The sequence below is a fragment of the Heterodontus francisci genome, chromosome 16 (genome assembly GCF_036365525.1).
Source record: "Heterodontus francisci isolate sHetFra1 chromosome 16, sHetFra1.hap1, whole genome shotgun sequence".
Classification (NCBI taxonomy): Eukaryota; Metazoa; Chordata; class Chondrichthyes; order Heterodontiformes; family Heterodontidae; genus Heterodontus; species Heterodontus francisci.
Genome location: NC_090386.1, coordinates 50,349,509 through 50,368,964, shown reverse-complemented (window position 1 = coordinate 50,368,964; position 19,456 = coordinate 50,349,509). Strand labels below are relative to the sequence as shown.

Sequence of the window (19,456 nt, the reverse complement as noted above, 5' to 3'; positions counted from 1 at the left end):
TATTTTAGGCAGCTTTATTCTGATCCAGAAGGTTTCTTTTTGCCCTTTTCTGTATAAGAAAAAATATACAAAGTATTGGGCTCCAAGATACTGTGTTAAAAGCTGATGAGGTGAAGATGGTTTCCACAAGAAACTCTCCATCTTAACATTGCCTTTTAATGCCCTTCTCAGCAGGGAAAGGGAGGTGAGGGAAGTATACAAGTTAATGGAAGGTCCTTTTATCCACCTGTTAATGACTAACTAAAAGTGATGCACTGGTTGAACAAGGTCACCTGGCAGTCCTCTTAGCCAGGGAATGTAGTGGGACTTGAAGGAGATCCAAGGTAAGGGGTGGAAAATTTAACAATGATTCATTTTTATACAAAATTAGAAAAAACATTGTTTTTCTTCTGAATAAAATTAGGAGCTCCTGGAAAGTCTGAGTAGGCTCATATAACTAAAATAGATTTTGCAAGAGTTGAATTGCCTGATACATACAAATTATCAGCAGCACTTAAAATAATTAATATATATGCATAAACATGCACACGTGTTTACACACACAATCTGAAAGAGACACATGGATAATTCAGGGATACACGTGTTTCTTTATGGAGCCTTTGAACAGTTTCAATGATTATAATTTATAATTCATTTATTTAATGAGATTCATCAAACACCTACCCCAGGAAGAAAGGTGAAGAAGTTGTATTTCTGATTATTGATAACATTCCGTGGGTATTTCTGTTCTCTCTTCTCTGGATGTCCAAGCCACACTGTGCGAGGTTTGAAATCCCTTCCTCTACAGCACCAGCCACAGCACCTTTAGAAAAGAGATATGTATATTTAGAAAATGTACTGGATAAAGAAAATACTGGAATATTAAAGAATTACTTTTCAGTAAAGACACATTGTACAGCGAGCTCGCCATTGGTATCAGATACACTGGCCGTTCATGTCTCTGCTTTAAAGGCATCTGCAAACGCGACATGAAGTCCTGTGACACTGATCACAAGTCGTGGGAGTCAGTTGCCAGCGTTCGCCAGAACTGGCGGGCAGCCATAAAGGCGGGTCTAAAGTGTGGTGAGTCGAAGAGACTTAGCAGTTGGCAGGAAAAAAGACAAAAGCGCAAGCAGAGAGCCAACTGTGTAACAGCCCCGACAAACAAATTTTTCTGCAGCACCTGTGGAAGAGCCTGTCACTCTAGAATTGGCCTTTATAGCCACTCCAGGCACTGCTCCACACACCACTGACCACCTCCAGGCGCTTACCCATTGTCTCTCGAGATAAGGAGGCCAAAGAAGACTTTTCAGTGAAATTACAACTTAATTTTACATGACATTGGTATCATATGTTGTCTCATTCACCTCCTGGCCAGGGAATGTTGGGGGCTTGAGGAGATCAGTGCAGAATAAGTATAAATAAAACTTTGCATCAAATTAGAATTCATTTTATGTGTAGCTTTTCCACTGAATAAAACAACGAGGTCTCAAGAACACTCATGGGCAAAACTACCGATGGGTAAAGTAAGTTATTTTATCTTTCTGATTCATTAAATCCCTTAGGAAAGTCACACTTAGCTCCAAATTAACACATTATGCACAAGAGCACTTGCCAGGTGAGTCACAGCTTCCTGAATCATTTGCATATATACTGATTATTTAGTGTTGGCTAAAGCAATATGTATCATTTAAAGATACTGATAAAACAATTTGTCCTACTTACAGAGTTTGACCAATTAAACGCCATCTACAAAATGAAAATATGCTACATCAACTTTGTAAGCAAATATTGAGAGTGGATAAAATGCCATAATACGTCTGCCCACTCAGGTGAGCGTAAAAGATCTGGAGTAATTCAAGGAACAGCAGGGGAGCTCTAGACATTTTGGTCAACATTTATCCCTCAACCAACATCACCAAAGATTAACTGCTAATTCATTTCAATGCTGCTTCTGGGCCATTGCTGTGTGCAGATTTGGTTGCTGGGTTGGCCTACTATGTCTACATTTCAAAGATGATTTGCTGTTCGCAATGTGCTTTTGGGACATTCTTAATATCCTTTATAAATGTTTTCTCTTTCCAACAAGCAAAGATGGGTAGGATGTACATGAAGCCAGAATCGGAGGAATACAGAATTGGGGGTGAGAAATTGGTCGACTAGGGGAAGGGGATGAAGCAGGAGAAACAGCTGACTGGGTGGCATTAGGTGAGAAAGAGGTTCATGAGCTCCTCACACTTATTGTTGGACAGTTGTGGGAGCAGGGAACAGGAGTTAAAGACAGTTGGAAGCAGTGAAAAGAAGCTGGGGTTATCTTTGCTTTCAAGAATGATCCTGGAGTAGTGATTGGTTTTGACGGAGGAGTGATGCCTGATAGATCCAGTCTATCTGGTAATGGATGGTTAAACCATTTGTGCACCATAAATGCTCAACTATGAGCCCTTGGACCTGAGGGAGTGAAGATAGAGACCAAACCGGGGCAGTGATCAGAATAGAAAAAAAAATAAAAGATTTAACTTGGGACAAAGGCATTAAAAGGTAGAGAAGAATGAATCATATGGCAAATGAATAAGGTTCACCAGAATATGGAAACAAGCCTAAATTCTTTAAAGATAGTAACAATTACTTCACATTATAATCACTCAAAACACTTGATGCTGGTTGAAAACAGCTCAAGGATTTCTCATGGGTTCCCACAGCTATATTAACTGTAGCTCAGTATGCTTAACATGGCTCCAGAACAAGAAAAGCAGAGAGTTTATTACTTCCCCTTTCAGCAGACCATTTATAATTTGAATGATCATAGCCTTGAATTTATCAATCTCCCAAGAGAAAAATTATAGGTAAAAATTTCAGAGCAAGCTCCATATTTCAGTCAGCAAGACACAACAGCAATCATCCTTCTTCTGCTGGGGAGAGATCCAAGGAATGGAGGAGCAGTAGATAATTCACCAATCAGCCTACCTCGTAGATCTTCCCACTAGGTCATCTCAATCACTGGGAGCTAGGTATTTCCTGCTCAGTTCCAGATAACATCATGAAACAATAGCCTAGGTAGGATGGCCCTAGTTTGAGACACCACAAGGTTACTGATGCTCTATCAGTAATTTGCACAGTTTCACTTGGTTGAACTCTAATGAAACTGCTACACACACCTGAGGGTTCCTAAATCCTGCTTCCTACTGACCTTCACCCAAGTTCCCATATTTAGATAAGGTGTATGTCTGTATTGGAATGGCACATGCACTTCCTATTAAACAAACAGAAATTCTACTTATATGGTTTTATTAGTAGTTTAAGTATGATGGGTATTCCTTTGCCTCTGATATCTGGCTGACAAGAAAAAAGTTAGAAAGGTATTCAGGCAAAAAAGAAAATTGTACAGGAAATGAAATGTTTTCATTGGTTTATATATAAATAATTTATCATAGGACTATTTTTACACTTCTATGTGATGCATTGGCACTGACTGTAAACAGAGTCTTATCGTATTTCTGTATTGCAAACATGTGACATTGCTACTGAGCCCCAGTATCAGAAAACGCTATTTGTTTTAATTCAGCATATGTTGTCTAATGAAACTGGGTCTGCATAAACATGAACAGAAACCATTCATTTTACAAGATTTGTGTCTATGTCTTTATTCACCAGCCATATTCTAACTTGCTGGTCCTCTACATTCCACTCAGGAACCCACCAAATGAATAGCAAGGTGTCAGGACCAGGAAATGCATATATAAAACACACATACAACATATGCAGAATTAAAGCAATTTTTCCTCTCTCCCTACTAGAGCTAAACAAAAAAAAAAGACCTATTATTGCTGTCCATAATGACTCCCAAATCCCAGCAAGCATAGTGAAGTGCCACCTGACCACTAGGGTTCTTTAATCAATGTAAACATCAAGACTTACAACTGTTTTGCCCAATGAATACAAAGTATCAAACCATTAAAGTTGTATGATAAGCAATATTTTGTCTACATTAACTCTACATGTGGAAAGCTGGAATAATTCTAAGCATAAACTCACAAAGGCAAAACAGTAAAATCACACAAAGGAGTTCACTGAAGAATTCCAGTAATTAAAATTGAGCTACGAGAGCTGAGTTTTTGAAGCAGGCTATTCCACTCCTGTGCAACCCTAGACTGAAAACTCGCCAACAGGCAAAACATCCAGTTAAACCTGAAGGGCTTCACAAAACACATTATACAGCTTTAAAAGGACAACACTCTGCACCTGACACACCTGCATTTTCAAGTTGGGATTGTGTGAGAAAATGGGTGTAACAAGACCTGCAACGTATGTGCACACAAATATTTGAAGTGTTGAATACAGAATACGATTATGGACCCTGACAACATCCCGGCTGTACTACTGAAGACATGTGCTCCAGAACTAGCCACACCCCTAGCCAAGCTGTTCCAGGACAATTACAACACTGGCTTCTATCCAACAATGTGGAAAATTGCCCAGGTATGACCTGTACACAAAAAGCAGGACAAATCCAATCCAATCAATTATTGCCCCATCAGTCCCCTCTCAAAAATCAGAAAAGTGATGTGAGGTGTCATTTACAGTGCTACCAAGCAGCACTTAGCAATAATCGTCTCACTAATGCTGCTCAGTTTGGGTTCCGCCAGGACCACTTGCCTCCAGATCTCATTACAAACTTGGTCCAAACATGGACAAAAGAACTGAATTCAAGAAGTGAGGAGATAGTGAATGTCCTTGACATCAAGGCAGCACTTGACAGAGTGTGGCATTAAGCAGCCTTAAGAAAACTGAAGTCAATGGGAATCAGGGGAAAAACATTTCCGCTGTTTGGAGTCATACCGAGCACAAAGGAAGATAGTTGTTGTTGCTGGAGGCTAAATCATTTGGACATGACTGCAGGAGTTCCTCAGAGTGGTGTCCTAGGCCCAACCATCTTCAGCTGCCTCATCAATGACCTTCCATCCATCATAAGGTCAGAAGCGGGGATGTTTGCTGATGATTGCACAATGTTCAGTACCATTTGCAACTCTTCAGATAATGAAGTAGTCTGTGCCAGCATGCAGCAAGACCTGGATAACATTCAGGCTTGGGCTGATAAGTGGCAAGTAACACTCGTGCCACACAAGTGCCAGACAATGACCATCTCTAACAAGAGAGAATCTAACCATCTCTCCTTGACATTCAATGGCATTACCATCGCTGAATCGCCTACCATCAACATCTTGGCAGTTACTATTGACCAGAACCTTAACTGGACCAGCCACATAAATACAGTGGCTACAAGAGCAGGTCAGAGACTCGGAATTCTGTGGTAAGGAACTCATCTCCTGACTCCCCAAAACCTGTCCACAATCCACAAGGCACAAAACAGGAGGGTGATTGAATACTTTCCACTTGCCTGGATGAGTGCAGCTCCAACAATACTCAAGAAGCTCGACATCATCTAGGACAAAGCAGCCCGATTGTTCAGCACCCCATCCACCACCTTAAACACTCACTCCCTCCACCACTGGCACACAGTGCTAGCAGTGTGTACCATCTACAAGATGCACTGCAGCATCTCACTAAGACTCCTTTGACAGCACCATCCAAACTTGCGACCTCAACCACCTACAAAGACAGAGGGCAGAAGACACATGGGAACACCACCACCTACAAGTTCCTCTCCAAGTCACACACCATCCTGATTTGGAACTATATCGTCACTCCTTCAATGTCACTGGGTCAAAATCTTGGAACTTCCTAACAGCACTGTGAGTGTACCTATACTACATGGACTGCAAGAGTTCAAGAAGGCACCTCACCACCACCTTCTTAAGGGCAATTAGGGTTGGGCAATTAATGCTGGAAAAATGGCAAGCTGATATTTTTAGAACTAATGCAGCATTATACTGTAGTCACAAATTTCATGTTAGTAGCTCCAGTACTAATTTACAAACAGCAGTACCTTGTTCACATGGTTTGCGATGAAACATTTTTGTCTATGATGGTTATTTATTGGATTCTTTCCAGTTGGTCACAGCAGACACAGGGTTAAAATGTCTTCCTGCTAGCTGTTACTGCAGGCTGTAGAGGGCATAAAACTTAGACTGCTTGATGAGTGAGCTGGATGCTGCCATTGGGTTTCCTTCCAAAACTCATGTGATTGGAGTTGATCCATGGGATAAGTCCTTCAATTCAAATACAAATATGCTGAAGGGCTAATCACAGTATATGTTTGTTTGGCAGCTGCACTTGTGCAGCAAACACAGTTTTGAGTCTTGCAATGGCTGACTGTAAAAGCTAGTTTGAGAGATACAGTTTTAATGCCTCTCTGTTCAGTGATAGCTTCAAAGGTATACTATTCAGTGGTGTTACAACAGGAGTGCAACTATCGTATTCCTCGTAATGTGAACTGGATACTTGTATCTTTCATATGTGTGCTACAATCTCTTCAAAGGCAGGCCAAGAAAACATCTGGTAAGACGAGGCCCGATACAAATCCTTAAAGCTACTTTATTTAACAGCAAGATGAAAATGCACTGCAATAGTTATGAACCAACTCAGTTAGTTCAAACATTACTACTTACCATTATGTAATAACAGAAAATAATGAATCTGTTGTTCACCACAATAGGTTGTCTTCCTCAATTTATCAACAAATCCCCAAAACAACATACCCTCTCATTGTTTTTAGTAAATGCAGTGATTTGTTTAAGTATGCGGCCCCTTTAAATTTTTTGTACAGTAACTTAAAGGGGCTGACTTGTGCACAGCTTGCCCAGGAACTTCTGGGTTGCTGCACGGCTGCGCAGCTTAGAAGGAACATTGCTCTGAACTACCTTGCAGCATAATGAACTTACAAACTTGGCAAAAACCTGATTGCCCTCACAGCTTTTGCTAGACCTGACCTACTGCCTCTATGCTTTTTTCATAAATTCTCTGTTCATAAACAAAAACTGTGAAGGAATCCAGCCATAATGAGGGGTTATAAGGGTAAAAGAATTACTTTCCTATGAATGAGAAATTTAAAAATCTAAAAGGCTAAAAAAGTTCATTTCTATCATACTAAAAGCTTCAGTGAAAAAGTTTTCCTCCTCTTAAAGCCATAAAGGCAGCTTCTGATAAGGAGGATGTGCTCTCAAATGTCACAAACCTCATCACACCATAAAATATTGATAACATAGTTTTGTTACAAAAGCTACCACACTGTAATAGTTGATAAGATGGCTTTATGCTGATAGCCATAAACCACAGTCAACTGAATTTTTGACAAAGCTAAACAAACCCAAAAACTGAATTATAATCTTGAAACACAGTTAAATGACTAATGAGAAATTCACCATAATGAAGCTCACTGTTTGGCTTTCTTAGGAATCAAAGAGGATGGACCTTACCTAGAAATGAAGTTATAGGGCCTTATTTGGGAAATAAAGGGGGGTGAACTTACTTATAGTTGAGGTAATACTCACATATGCAAGAAATTAGTTATGCAACTTGAGAAACAGCATAAAAATTGGAACCACACAATAGATTTTTAGATTCATTGGACTCGTTCCAACATCTCTCACGATAAAGGTTCAACTATTAGAGTGAGGCAATGATAGTTCTCCCTTTAACTGAGACAGAAGCATCTCTCTAACCCTGTAGCCTTCTACACAGAGTTTTAAAGTAAATGTTACTTTAATAATTGATGGCTATATTACTTAAATATTATACTGTAACAATATTTAGAATTAAAAATTGGATTCTCTACTAGAAACAAGATTATACTTTCTATCTTTTCCAAGAATGATCAACTGTCTCACCAACTGTGAATTGCATGTTCAGTTCTTTAATAAACTTTTATATAAATTAGAATTTATAGCATTTCACATAGTCTTCTGTATCTCTAACTCGTGAGCTCGTCTCCATATGCTCTTTGGTGGGGAGGTACATTACTGAGGAGAGATTCCCAGACCTCATAATATCTGGGTTATTATAATCTGGCTGAAGCTTGTTAAAAAGACTATCTGGAGGACAGTAATGTTCCCAGCTGGTTCCTTTCCTTTAGGGCGAGTTAGTTCAGTCCTTCAGACCAATTCAAGTGTCTTTGTGATCTCTCACTCTCAACCTTAAGTTGAGAGTGATCATCTGAGAAATACGCCTGATCTGGGATAGCACCAAAAAGGGGCTGGGACTATAATCCACTACAAAACATCCCCACAAGATGGCCGTGAGGTGTTTACTAACTGCTGAGATAGACCGACAAATTACTTATGTTTACAGTTTTTAGCAAAATAAAACTTTGTGTAGCTTTTCTACCCCCTTACATCTATATTTTTTCTAAATGTCTAACTAAACTTTTGTTTCAAAATCCCAAAATTTAAAATAATTCTTTCTCCAAATTTCAAAACATGAATTGGAATATAGAGTAAAATTTCAAAATTTGCTGATAACACCAAACGTGCAGGTGTGGCAGATGGTGAGGATGATACCAACCAACTGCAACAGGACATAGATAGGCTAGCAGAATGGGCAGACAAGTGGCGATGAAACTTAATAGAGAGAAATGTGAGGTGATTCATTTTGGCAAAAGGGATAGGCAGAGGCAATATGGACTAAATGGTACAGTTCTAAAGACAAGGACAGAGGGTCCTGTGGGCACATGTGCATAGATCTTTGAAGGTGACAGGACATATTGAGAGAGTAGTTAGCAAAGCATATCATAGGAAGGATGTGACGGTCATTGAAAGGGTGCAGAGGAGATTTAGCAGAATGGTTCCAAGGATGAGGGATTTTAGCTATAAGGTTAGGTTTGAGAAGCTAGGGTTGTTCTCCTTGGAGCAAAGGGGAGATTTGATAACAGATGTACAAGATTCTGACATGTTTGGATAGGGTAGATAAAGAAAAGCTATTCCCATTAGCTGATGGTATAAGGACTAGGAGACACAGATTTAAACAGTTAAGCAAGAGAATCGGGGGGATGTGAGGAGAAACTTTATTTTAAACACAGCAAGTGGCAATGACCTGGAACTCGCTGCATATGAAAGTGATGGAAGCGGAGACGATGATTGGGCACTTGAGGGAAATAAACTTACAGGGCTATGGGGATAGAGCCGGGGAATGGGACTAATTGGATTGCTTTGCACAGAGCCAGAATGGACACAACGTGCCGAATGGCCTCCTTCTGTGCTGTTATGACTATGATAGGTTTTCTCATACCATTCATGCTCAGTGCTTGCAATAATTAAATTGGGGCATAACTCCCAAATTATACACTCTTTCCTACAGGGTTTTTCCCCCAACAGGTTTGTTTCATGTTCACAATAAAAAGCTGGTTTCCATGAACAGATGGTGTCTTCTATGATCAGAGACCTGCTCCCTTAACCATGTAGTGCATGTGATAGCATACACCAGATTACTAATTAAACCCTAATTTGCTATATACACCACCTTGGAGGTTACATGGGATAGCCATCATATTTTCTTATCTCTCCCAGAAATCAGAAAATGTCACAATGACAATTCAATGCATTCAGGCTAAACCTATTTATCAAATTTATTTACTAGTTAATAAATACAGAAAAGGCAGATCATCCAGCAAGATACTAAATCAGCACAATACCTAGAAATCAAATAATTGTGAATTTGTTCATTCGGGATTAAAATATAATTTTCTGAATGCAGTTCTCAAGAGTTTGATAACAATACAACCATTGCACAAAACAATTTGGTTTATCTCTTGGTAGTCCTTCCAGATGCGAGGACAATGCTAATTGTTCAATCCATGAAGTTCAGATTTCCTGCCTAAGCCAAAGTGTGTGGGGAATTCTTCAGTTGTTAGCCAATGCCTCTGACGTCAGAATTGTGTTCTTTAATCCATGATTGAGGACACAATGATGTGAGCTATTTCAAAGAATGCTGACCAGCAGACACTCCTCACATGTTATCTGGTTTCTGTAGACCTACTAATGCTTTGATCAAATATAATTTAATTGCATATAAATTTATTAGCACCTAGAACAAAGCCCTGCTATTGTGACTCATTTTCAGAATAGTCAACCCAGCTTGGGCCCATCGGCACCTCTACTCCAGGCATCCATTTTGAAATTGGTATGGAAGGACAACTATTTGCTAATGTGGTTACATACACACACATCTTCCTATGTTAGCACAATTTTAAGGAAAAGTTAATAAACTGTATTCTTTAGCCTTGAAAACAGATGAGGGGGGACTTTATCGAAGTACCCTGTATAAGATACCAAGTACAACAGAAAATTTTCACTCAGAGCTGTTTCAAGTTAGACCACACCTACAGGGCAAAGGAACATTGGTACAAACTGGTAAAAGGTCTGATCTGGAAACACTTCAAAGAATTAGCAACACATGGAATGGCTTTCCATTTAGGGTAGTGGAGGCAAAAAACTCAGGAACCATTAAAGAGGCATTTAAGTGTCGTGATAAGGGGGGGGGGGCATAAATTTATATGAAAGGCTGAACTATATGTATCAAATGGCCTTCTTCATCTGCACTTATCTTGGTAAACACATTTGAAGATTTCTTTATTGTGTTGCCATGTTTTCCAATGTTGTGGGCAGACAACCATTGCTCTATCCAGCCTTCTCTTGCAAACCATTAACATCTTGACTGATTCAGAAAGTAACAGCCTTGTATCTCCCTTAACAGGAATTTATCCTGTCTGTTTTTGAAAATCTGGCATGGCTTTATGTTCTATAATCTCATTGACAATTTATTCACCATAAGGACATAAAAAGAGGAGCTGGAGCAGACAATTCGGTCCTTCAAGCCTAGTGCGCCATTCAATAAGGTCATGGCTGATTTTCTACCTCTACTCCACTTTCCCGCACTAACCCCATATTCTTCAATTCTCTTCGTGTCCTAAAAATCCACTGATCTGTGTCTTGAATATACTTAATAACTGAGCATTCAGGGCTCTCTGGGGTAGAGAATTCCAAAGATTTGAATGAAGAAATTCTATATCAGTCTGAAATGGCCGACCCCATATTCTGACACTGTGACCCTAGCTCTAGAGTCCTCAACCATGGGAAAACATTCTCCCAACATCTACCCAGTTAAGCCCCTTCAGACTTTTATATGTTTCAATGTGATCACTTCTCATTCTTCCAAACTCTAAGGCATATAGGTCTAGTCAACTAATCTCTCCTCAAAGGACAATCCCCTTATCAGTCTAAGGAACCTTTGTTGCGCTCTCTCTAAGCAAGTACATCATTGAAAATTCATAGCACAGAGGGTCACGATTCAGCCCATTGAATCTGTGCCAGCCGATAAAAGAGCAACTCAGCCTAATTTCCACTTTCCAACTCCATAGTCCTGCAGGTTACAGTGTTTCACATGTTTATCCAAGTATTTTTTAAATGTAATGAGGGTTTCTGCCTCTTCCACCTTTTCAGGCAATGAGTTCCAGAGCCCACCACCCACTGGGTGAAAAATTTCCTCCTCAACTTCCTCTAACCTTTCTATCAATTCTTTAAATCTATGCCTCCTGCTAATTGATCTCTGCAAAGGGAAATAAGTCCTTCCTATCCACTATATCTAGGCTTCTCATGATTCTATACACCTCGATTAAATCTCCCCTCTGACTCCTCTGTTTCAAAGAAAACAACCCCAGCCTATCCAACCTTTTCCCACAGCTAAAATTCTCCATTCCTGGCAACATCCTCATAAATCCACTAGAAAAGAAAAATACCGCGGATGCTGGAAATCAAAAAACAGAAAATGCTGGAAATGCTCAGCAGGTCAGGCAGCATCCGTGGAGAGAAGAAGAAGAGCTAATGCTTCAGGTCTGTGTGACCTTTCAACAGAACCGACACAAGTTACAAATGTAATAGGTTTTGAGCAAGTGGGGGGGGGGGGGGGGGTAGGGGGGCTGGTGGGGGGGAGGAGTAAAGAACAACATAAGGGAAGGTCTGTGATAGGGTGGAGGGCAGGAGAAATTAAATGACAGAAAGTCTCCTAGTGCAAAGCCTAAACTTGTAGTAATGGGACAAGTGAAGAAACACAAGATGTGTCAGAATGGAGTTTAAATGACAGGATAGTAGCTATCTGAACACAAAGTAAAGGGATTAAGAAAGAAACAAGGGGTGGGGGTAAAAATGAACAAACAAAAAAAAACGAGAAAAAAAAAGGTGAAAAAATAGTTGAACTTAATGTTGAGTCCAGAAGGCTGTAACGTGCCCAGTTGAAAGATAACGTGCTGTTCCTCGAGTTGCGCTGAGCTTCAATGGAACACTGTAGCAGGCCAAGGACAAAAAGGTCAAAGTGAGAGCAAGGTGGAGAATTGAAATGACAAGCAAAGGAAGCATGGGGTCGCCCTTGCGGACTGAGCGGGGGTGTTCCCCAAAGCAGTCACCCAGTCTGCATTTGTCTCCCCAATGCAGAGGGGAGTACATTGTAAGCCACGAATATAGTATACTAAATTGAAAGGCGCATAAGCAAATCGCTGTTTCACTTGGAAGAAGAGTTCAGGGCCCTGGACAGTGAGAAGGGAGGAGGTAAAAAGGACAGGTGTTGCATCTCCTGCACTTGTTTGGAAAGGTGCCGTAGGAAAGGAGGGACGTCCACACCACCCCCCCAACCCCCCGACCCCCACCCGCCAACCCCTTCTTTCTTAATCCCTTTCCTTTGTGTTTGGATGGCAGCTATCCTGTCATTTATACCTCAGCCAGACACATCTTTTGTTTCTTCACTTGTCCCATTACTACTCACATCAGCTTTACGCCATGAAACCTTCTGTCATTTAATCTTTCCTGTCCTCCACCCTATCAGAGACCTTCCCTTTTATACTTCTTCACCCGCCCCCCCCCCCCCCACCCCACCCTATCACTTGCTCAAAACCTGTTACGTTTCTAACTTTTGCCAGTTCTGTTGAAAAGTCAAACAGACCTGAAACATTCACTCTTGTTTTTCTCTCCACAGATGCTACCTGGCTTGCTGAGTATTTCCAGCATTTCCTGTTTTTGTCCTCTGTACCCTCACTAATGCAATCATATCCTTCCTGTAATGTGGTGACATTACACAGGACTCCAGCTGGGCCTGACTAGTTCACGCATAATCTCCCTGCTCTTGTATTCCATGCCTCAGCTAATAAAGGAAAGTATCCCATAAACCTTCTTAATCACCTTATCTAACTTTCTTGTACCTTCCTTAGTACTCCAGGTGTGGTCTCATCAAGGCCCTATATAACTGCAGTAGTACTCCTTTATTACAAAGAGGTTGGAGTATTAGAGTAAAGGCGAAAATAGAATCACAGAATGGTTACAGCCCAGAAAGAGGCCATTCAGCCCGACGTCACGCTGGCTCCCAATTTACCTAGTGCCACTTACTTGTCTTCTCCCATTGCCCTGCACAGTCTTCCTTTTCAGATAACAGTACAATCCCCACTTGAATGCCTCGATTGAACCCGCCTACACCACACTCTCAGGTACTGCTTCCAGATCTTAACCACTTTCTGTGTGAAATTTTTTTTCCTCATGTCGCCATTCCTTCTTTTGCCAATTGCCTTAAATCTGTGCCCTCTTGTTCTCGATCCTTCCAACAATGAAACAGTTTCTCCCTATCTACTCTGTCCAGACCCCTCATGATTTTGAATACCTCTATCAAATCTCCTCTCAACCTTCTCTTTTCCAAGGAAAATAGTCACAACTTCTCCAATTTATCTACGCAACTGAAGTTCCTCATCCCTGGAACCATTCTCGTGAATTTTTTCTGCAATCTCTCCAATACTTTCACATCTTTCCAAAGTGTGGTACTCAGAACTGGATGCAATACTCCAGTTGAAGCCGAACCAGTGTTCTATACAAGTTTAATAAACTTCTTGCTTTTGTACTCTATGCCTCTATGAATAAAGCCTAGGATGCTGTATGGTTTATTAACAGCGCTCTCAACTTGTCCTGTCACATTCAATACACATATACACCCAGCTCCCTTGCTCTTGCAACCCCTTTAGATTTGTACCATTTATTTAATATTCTTTCTCTGTGTTCTTCCTACAAAAATGAATCACTTCACACTTCTCTGCATTAATTTTCATCTACCAATTATCCGTCCGTTTCACCAATCTGTCTATGTCCTTTTGAAGTTCCACACTATCTTCCTCACAGTTCACAATGCTTCTAAGTTTCATATAATCCACAAATTTTGAAATTGTGCCCTGTACATCAAGGTCTAGGTCATTAATATATATCAGGATGAGCAAGGGTCCGAACACCGACCCTTGGGGAACTCCACTACAAACCTTCTGAATAGCAACCATTAACCACTACTTTCTCTTTCCTGTCACTCAGCCAATTTTGTATCCATGTTGCTACTTTCCCTTTTATTCCATGAGCTATAACTTTGTTCACAAGTCTGTTGTGTGACAGTTCATCAAATGCCTTTTGGAAGTCCATGTACACGACATCACATCGAAAAAACTCCTGCAAGTTTGTTAGATACGATTTGCCCTGAACAAATCCGTGCTCGTTTTCCTTAATTAACCTGCATTTGCCCAACTGACAATTAATTTTGGCCCAATTATCATTTCTAGAAGCTTCCCCACCACCGAGGTTAAACTGACTGGCCTGTAGTTGCTTGGCTTACCTTTACACTTTTTTTGGAACAAGGGTGCAACATTTGCAATTCTCCAGGCCTTTCCTTATTGCTTGCTGTACATGCATGTTAACTTTGTGATTCAAGCACAAGGACATCCTGGTCCCTCTGAATACCAACAATTCCCAGTCTTGAGTATTGCTGATCATCAGACAGCTTGACTCTGATTGGTCAAGGCATTGCCCTGAGGAAATAACCAGCTAATGGCTCCTGGTTTAAATTTCAAACAAAGCTTGGCAGTTAATTGTCAGTCACCATAAACTGGTGCATTCTCCATGGCAACGCCTCTACCAATCAGAGTCCACTTGCCAACTAATCAGTACTCTCTTCTCATATAGTATAAATTTGGTGCTTCACTTACATTGGTATTCTTGTGAAATGTCCTGATAAGTGCAAGACAAAAAGCTTCGACAATTTTTTTGTTATTCATTCATGGCATGTGGGCACCACTGGCTAGGACAGCATTTATTGCCCATCCTGAATTGCCCTTGAGAAGGTGGTGGTGAGCTGCCTTCTAAAACCGCTGCAGTCCATGTGGGGTAGGTACACCCACAGTTCTGTTAGGAAGGGAGTTCCAGGATTTTGACCAGCCACAGTGAAGAAAGGGCAATATAGTTCCAAGTCAGGATGGTGTGTGGCTTAGAGGGGAACCTGCAGATGGTGGTGTTCCCATGCATCTGCTGCCCTTGTCCTTCTGGGTGGTAGAGATCGCAGGTTTGGAAGGTGCTGTCTAAAGAGCCTTGCTGCGTTGCTGTAGGGCATCTTGTAGATGGTACACACTGCTGCCAGTTTGCATCAGTGGCAGAGGGGGTGAATGTTTGTAGATGGGGTACCAATCAAGCAGGCTGTGTTGTCCTGGATGGTGTCGAGCTTCTTGAGTGTTGTTGGAGCTGCACCCATCCAGGCAAGTGGACAGTATTTCATCACACTCCTCACTTGTGCCTTGAAGATGGTGGACAGGCTTTGAGGAGTCAGGAGATGAGTTACTCACTGCAGGATTCCTAGCCTCTGACCTGCTCTTGTAGCCATGGTACTTATATGGTTACTCCAGTTCAGTTTCTGGTCAATGGTATCCCCAGGATGTTGATAGTGGGGAATTCAGTGATCGTAATGCCATTGAATGTCAAGGGGAGATGGTTAGATTCTCTCTTGTTGGAGATGGTCATTACCTGGCACTTGTGTGGCACGAATGTTACTTGCCACTTATCAGCCCAAGCCTGGATATTGTGCAGGTCTTGCTGCATTTCTACACGGACTGCTTCATTGTGCAATGATCAGCGAACATCCCCACTTCTGACCTTATGATTGAAGGAAGATCATTGATGAAGCAGCTGAAGATGGTTGGGCCTCTGACACTACCCTGAGGAACTCTTGCAGTGATGTCCTGGAGCTGAGATGATTGACCTCCAACAACCACAACCATCTTCCTTTGTGTTAGGTACGACTCTAACCAGCGGAGAGTTTTCCCCCTAATCCCCATTGACTCCAGTTTTGCTAGGGCTACTTGATGCCATACTCAGTCAAATGCTGCCTCAATATCAAGGACAGTCACTCTCACCTCACCTCTTGAGTTGAGCTCTTTTGTCCATGCTTGAACCAAGGCTGTAATGAGATCAGGAGCTGAGTGGCCCTGGCACGGAAGTAGTCCTGGGTTGTAGCTTCACCAGGTTGACACCTCATTTTGAGGTGTGCCTGGTGCTGCTCCTGGCATGCCCTCCTGCACTCTTCACTGAACCAGGGTTGATCCCCTGGCTTGATGGTAATGGTCGAGTGGGGGATATGCCAGGCCATGAGGTTACAGCTTGTGGTTGAGTACAATTCTGCTTTTGCTGATGGGCCACAGCACCTCATGGATGCCCAGTTTTGAGTTGCTAGATCTGTTCAAAGTCTATCCCATTTAGCTCGGTGTTAGTGCCACATAACACGATGAAGGGTATCCTCAATGTGATGATGGGACTTTGTCTCCACAAGGCTTGTGCGGTGGTCACTCCTACCAATACTGTCATGGACAGATGCATCTGCGACAGGCAGATTGGTGAGGACAAGGTCAAGTATATTGTTCCCTCACCACCTGCCTCAGACCCAGTCTAGCAGCTATATCCTTTAGGACTTGGCCAGTAATGATACTACCGAGCTACTCTTGGTAATGGACATTGATGTCCCCCACCCAGAGTTCATTCTGCACCCTTGCCACCCTCAGTGTTTCCTCCAAGTCCCGTTCAACATGGAGGAGTACTGAATCATCAGCTGAGGGAGGGCGGTAGGTGGTAATCAGCAGGAGGTTTCCTTGCCCGTATTTGACTTGATGTCATGAGACTTCATGGGGTCTGGAGCCGATGTTGAGGACTCCCAGGGCAACTCCCTCCCGACTGTATACCACTGTGCTGCCACCTCTACCAGTGGGACAGGACATACGCAGGGATGGTGATGGCAGTGTTTGGGACATTGTAAGATATGATTCGGTGAGTATTACTATGTCAGGCTGTTGCTTGACTAGTCTGTGGGACAGCTCTCCCAACTTTGGCACAAGTCCCCAGATGTTTGTAAGGAGGACTTTGCAGGATCGACAGGGCTGGGTTGTCGTTGTCGTTTCCAGTGCCTAGGTCGATGCCGGGTGGTCCATTCGGTTTCATTCCTTATTGACTTTGTCGTGGTTTGATAAAACTGAGTGGCTTGCTAGGCCATTTCAGAGGGCGTTAAAAGTCAACCACATTGCTTTGGGTGTGGTGTCACATGTAGGCCAGATCAGGTAAAGACAGCAAATTTCCTTCTCTCAAGGACATTAGTGAACCAGATGAGTTTTTATAACAATTGACAAGGGTTTCATGGCCATCATTAGACTAGCTTTTAAATCCATATTTAATAATTGAATTCAAATTCCACCTTCTGCCGTGGTGGGATTCAAACCCATGTCCCCAGAGCAATCCCCTGGGTCTCTGGGTTACTAGTCCTGTGACAATACCACTATGTCACTGCTCCCCTTATCTCTGTTTTCAGCAATACTCAAGTTCTGTACTACTAAAGGACTATTTCATTCCCAGTCTCTCACCTTTTGAAAATTGTTTTGCTTTTCCATTTGTCGTACCAAGATTGATAACTTCACATTTCTCCATATTTTATTCCACCTGCCATGTTCCTATTCACTCAACTGACCTATCTTTTTGCAGCCTCTTTGCATTCTTCTCACAGCTTACTTTCCCACCTAACCTTGTGTCATCAGCAACTTGGCTACATTATACCAGGTGCCCTCATCTAAATCATTAATATAGATTGTAAATAGCTGAATCCCTGGCACTGGTCCTTGCAGTACCCTGCTAACATATTAACTCCAATCCCATGATTCCTAATTTGGTGCAATAACCTTTTGTGTGACACCTTATCAAATGCTTTTTGAAAATCCAAATACATTACATCCACTAGTTCCCACTTCTCTACTCTGCTAATTAGAACCTCAAAAAACAGATTTATCCAACACGATTTTGTTTTCATAAATTTGTGTTGACCCTGCCCAATCGCATTAAGATTTTCTAAGTGTCCTGTTACCATGTCCTAATATCAGATTCTCACATTTTCCCCACTACTGATGTCAAGGGCCTGATTTTTTCTCTCCCTCCTTTCTTGAATAGCAGGGTAAACATTTGCTACGTTCCAAGCTGAGAAGACCATTCCAAATCTAGGAAATTCAGGAAAACCAAAACCAATGCATCCACTATCTTTGTAGCCGCCTCTTTTAAAACCTTAGGACATAGGCTGTCAGGTCCAGGAGATTTGTTGGCTTTTAGTCCTTTTAATTTCTGCAGTATTATTCCTTTACATTCCTCATTCGGCCATTGGTTCTCACTATTTCCAGAATGTTGTTTGTGTCTTCTAATGTGTTTTTTATGTCTTCTACTGTGAAGACAGATACAAAGTATCTGTTTAATATCATTGCCATTTCCTTATTCCCCAGTATAATTGCTCCTGTCCCTGCCTGTAAGGGATCCACGTTTACTTTTGCTGCTTTCTTCCTTTTTACAGAGCTTTTACGATCTGTGTTTCTGTCTCTTGCTAGTTTACTCTCATTCTATTTTCTCTTTATCAATTCCTTGGTCATCTTTTGCTAACTTCTAAAATCCTCCCAATCCTGAGGCTTTCTACTGTTTTTGGCAATATTTGAAGCCTCTTGCTTTAATCCAATATTATCAATAATTTCTATTGTTAGCCCCGGTTGGCCAACATTCCTTGTGGGGTTTTTATTTCTCAAAAAGGAACATATATTCATGGCGAATTATGAAGTATTTATTTAAATATTTGCAATTGCTCACCTACTGTCATATCTTTTAATCTCATTTCCCAATCTCCCTTAGCCAACTTGCCCCTCATACCTAGGTAGTTTTTGTTCAGATTGAAGACCCTAGTTTTGGACTTAATGCCACCCTCTTACTAAAAAAAGTACTGCCTAAATCCTCTATGTTCTTTTGACATCTGTATCTACTGCAGCACATCATTCTCAAGTTCTTTGCCTGACAGAAAAAGATTTCCATCAATTTCCCTGACATTGCCTTCCTCTTCCCCACAATACTGTTCCGCATGATACAATCTTGCTCCATAACTCATCTCTGTGAGCTCAGAAATCAACCTCCTAACTATCTTCTGGGCTTCGTCCAACAAATCTACATTTTTCTTGTGTTATGGAGATGGAAATTGAATGCAGTATTTCAGACTTGGCCTCACACAAGGTCAGATAAAATTTCAAAATGACCTTCTTAAGACAGTCACAGTCTTAGCTATATATGGCAGTTTTCTGTTTATTTATCCTGTATCTGTTAATACACTAAATCAATGGTTTTCACAATCAACGAAAACGTTCAGATTTTTTTCTTGCTCAGTAACCTCAAGCATATTGCCAATT

The 19,456-nt window shown here is 41.4% G+C and overlaps 1 protein-coding gene across 3 annotated transcripts in view; it reads right to left on the bottom strand.

Moving 5' to 3' along the window:
* LOC137378086 (probable phospholipid-transporting ATPase IIA) overlaps positions 1–19,456 on the bottom strand; it is a 212,727-nt gene that overhangs the window by 173,769 nt on the left and 19,502 nt on the right. For 2 of the 3 annotated variants that reach the window (XM_068048163.1, XM_068048165.1), the window contains exons 1-2: positions 897–974; positions 664–802 (exon numbers count right to left, since the gene is read on the bottom strand). In XM_068048163.1, the coding sequence (XP_067904264.1) occupies positions 664–802; positions 897–970 (213 nt within the window). In that variant the 5' untranslated portion in view covers positions 971–974. Of the gene's footprint in view, positions 1–663; positions 803–896; positions 975–19,456 lie in introns of those variants that run through there. The other variant, XM_068048164.1, reaches the window with a different exon arrangement.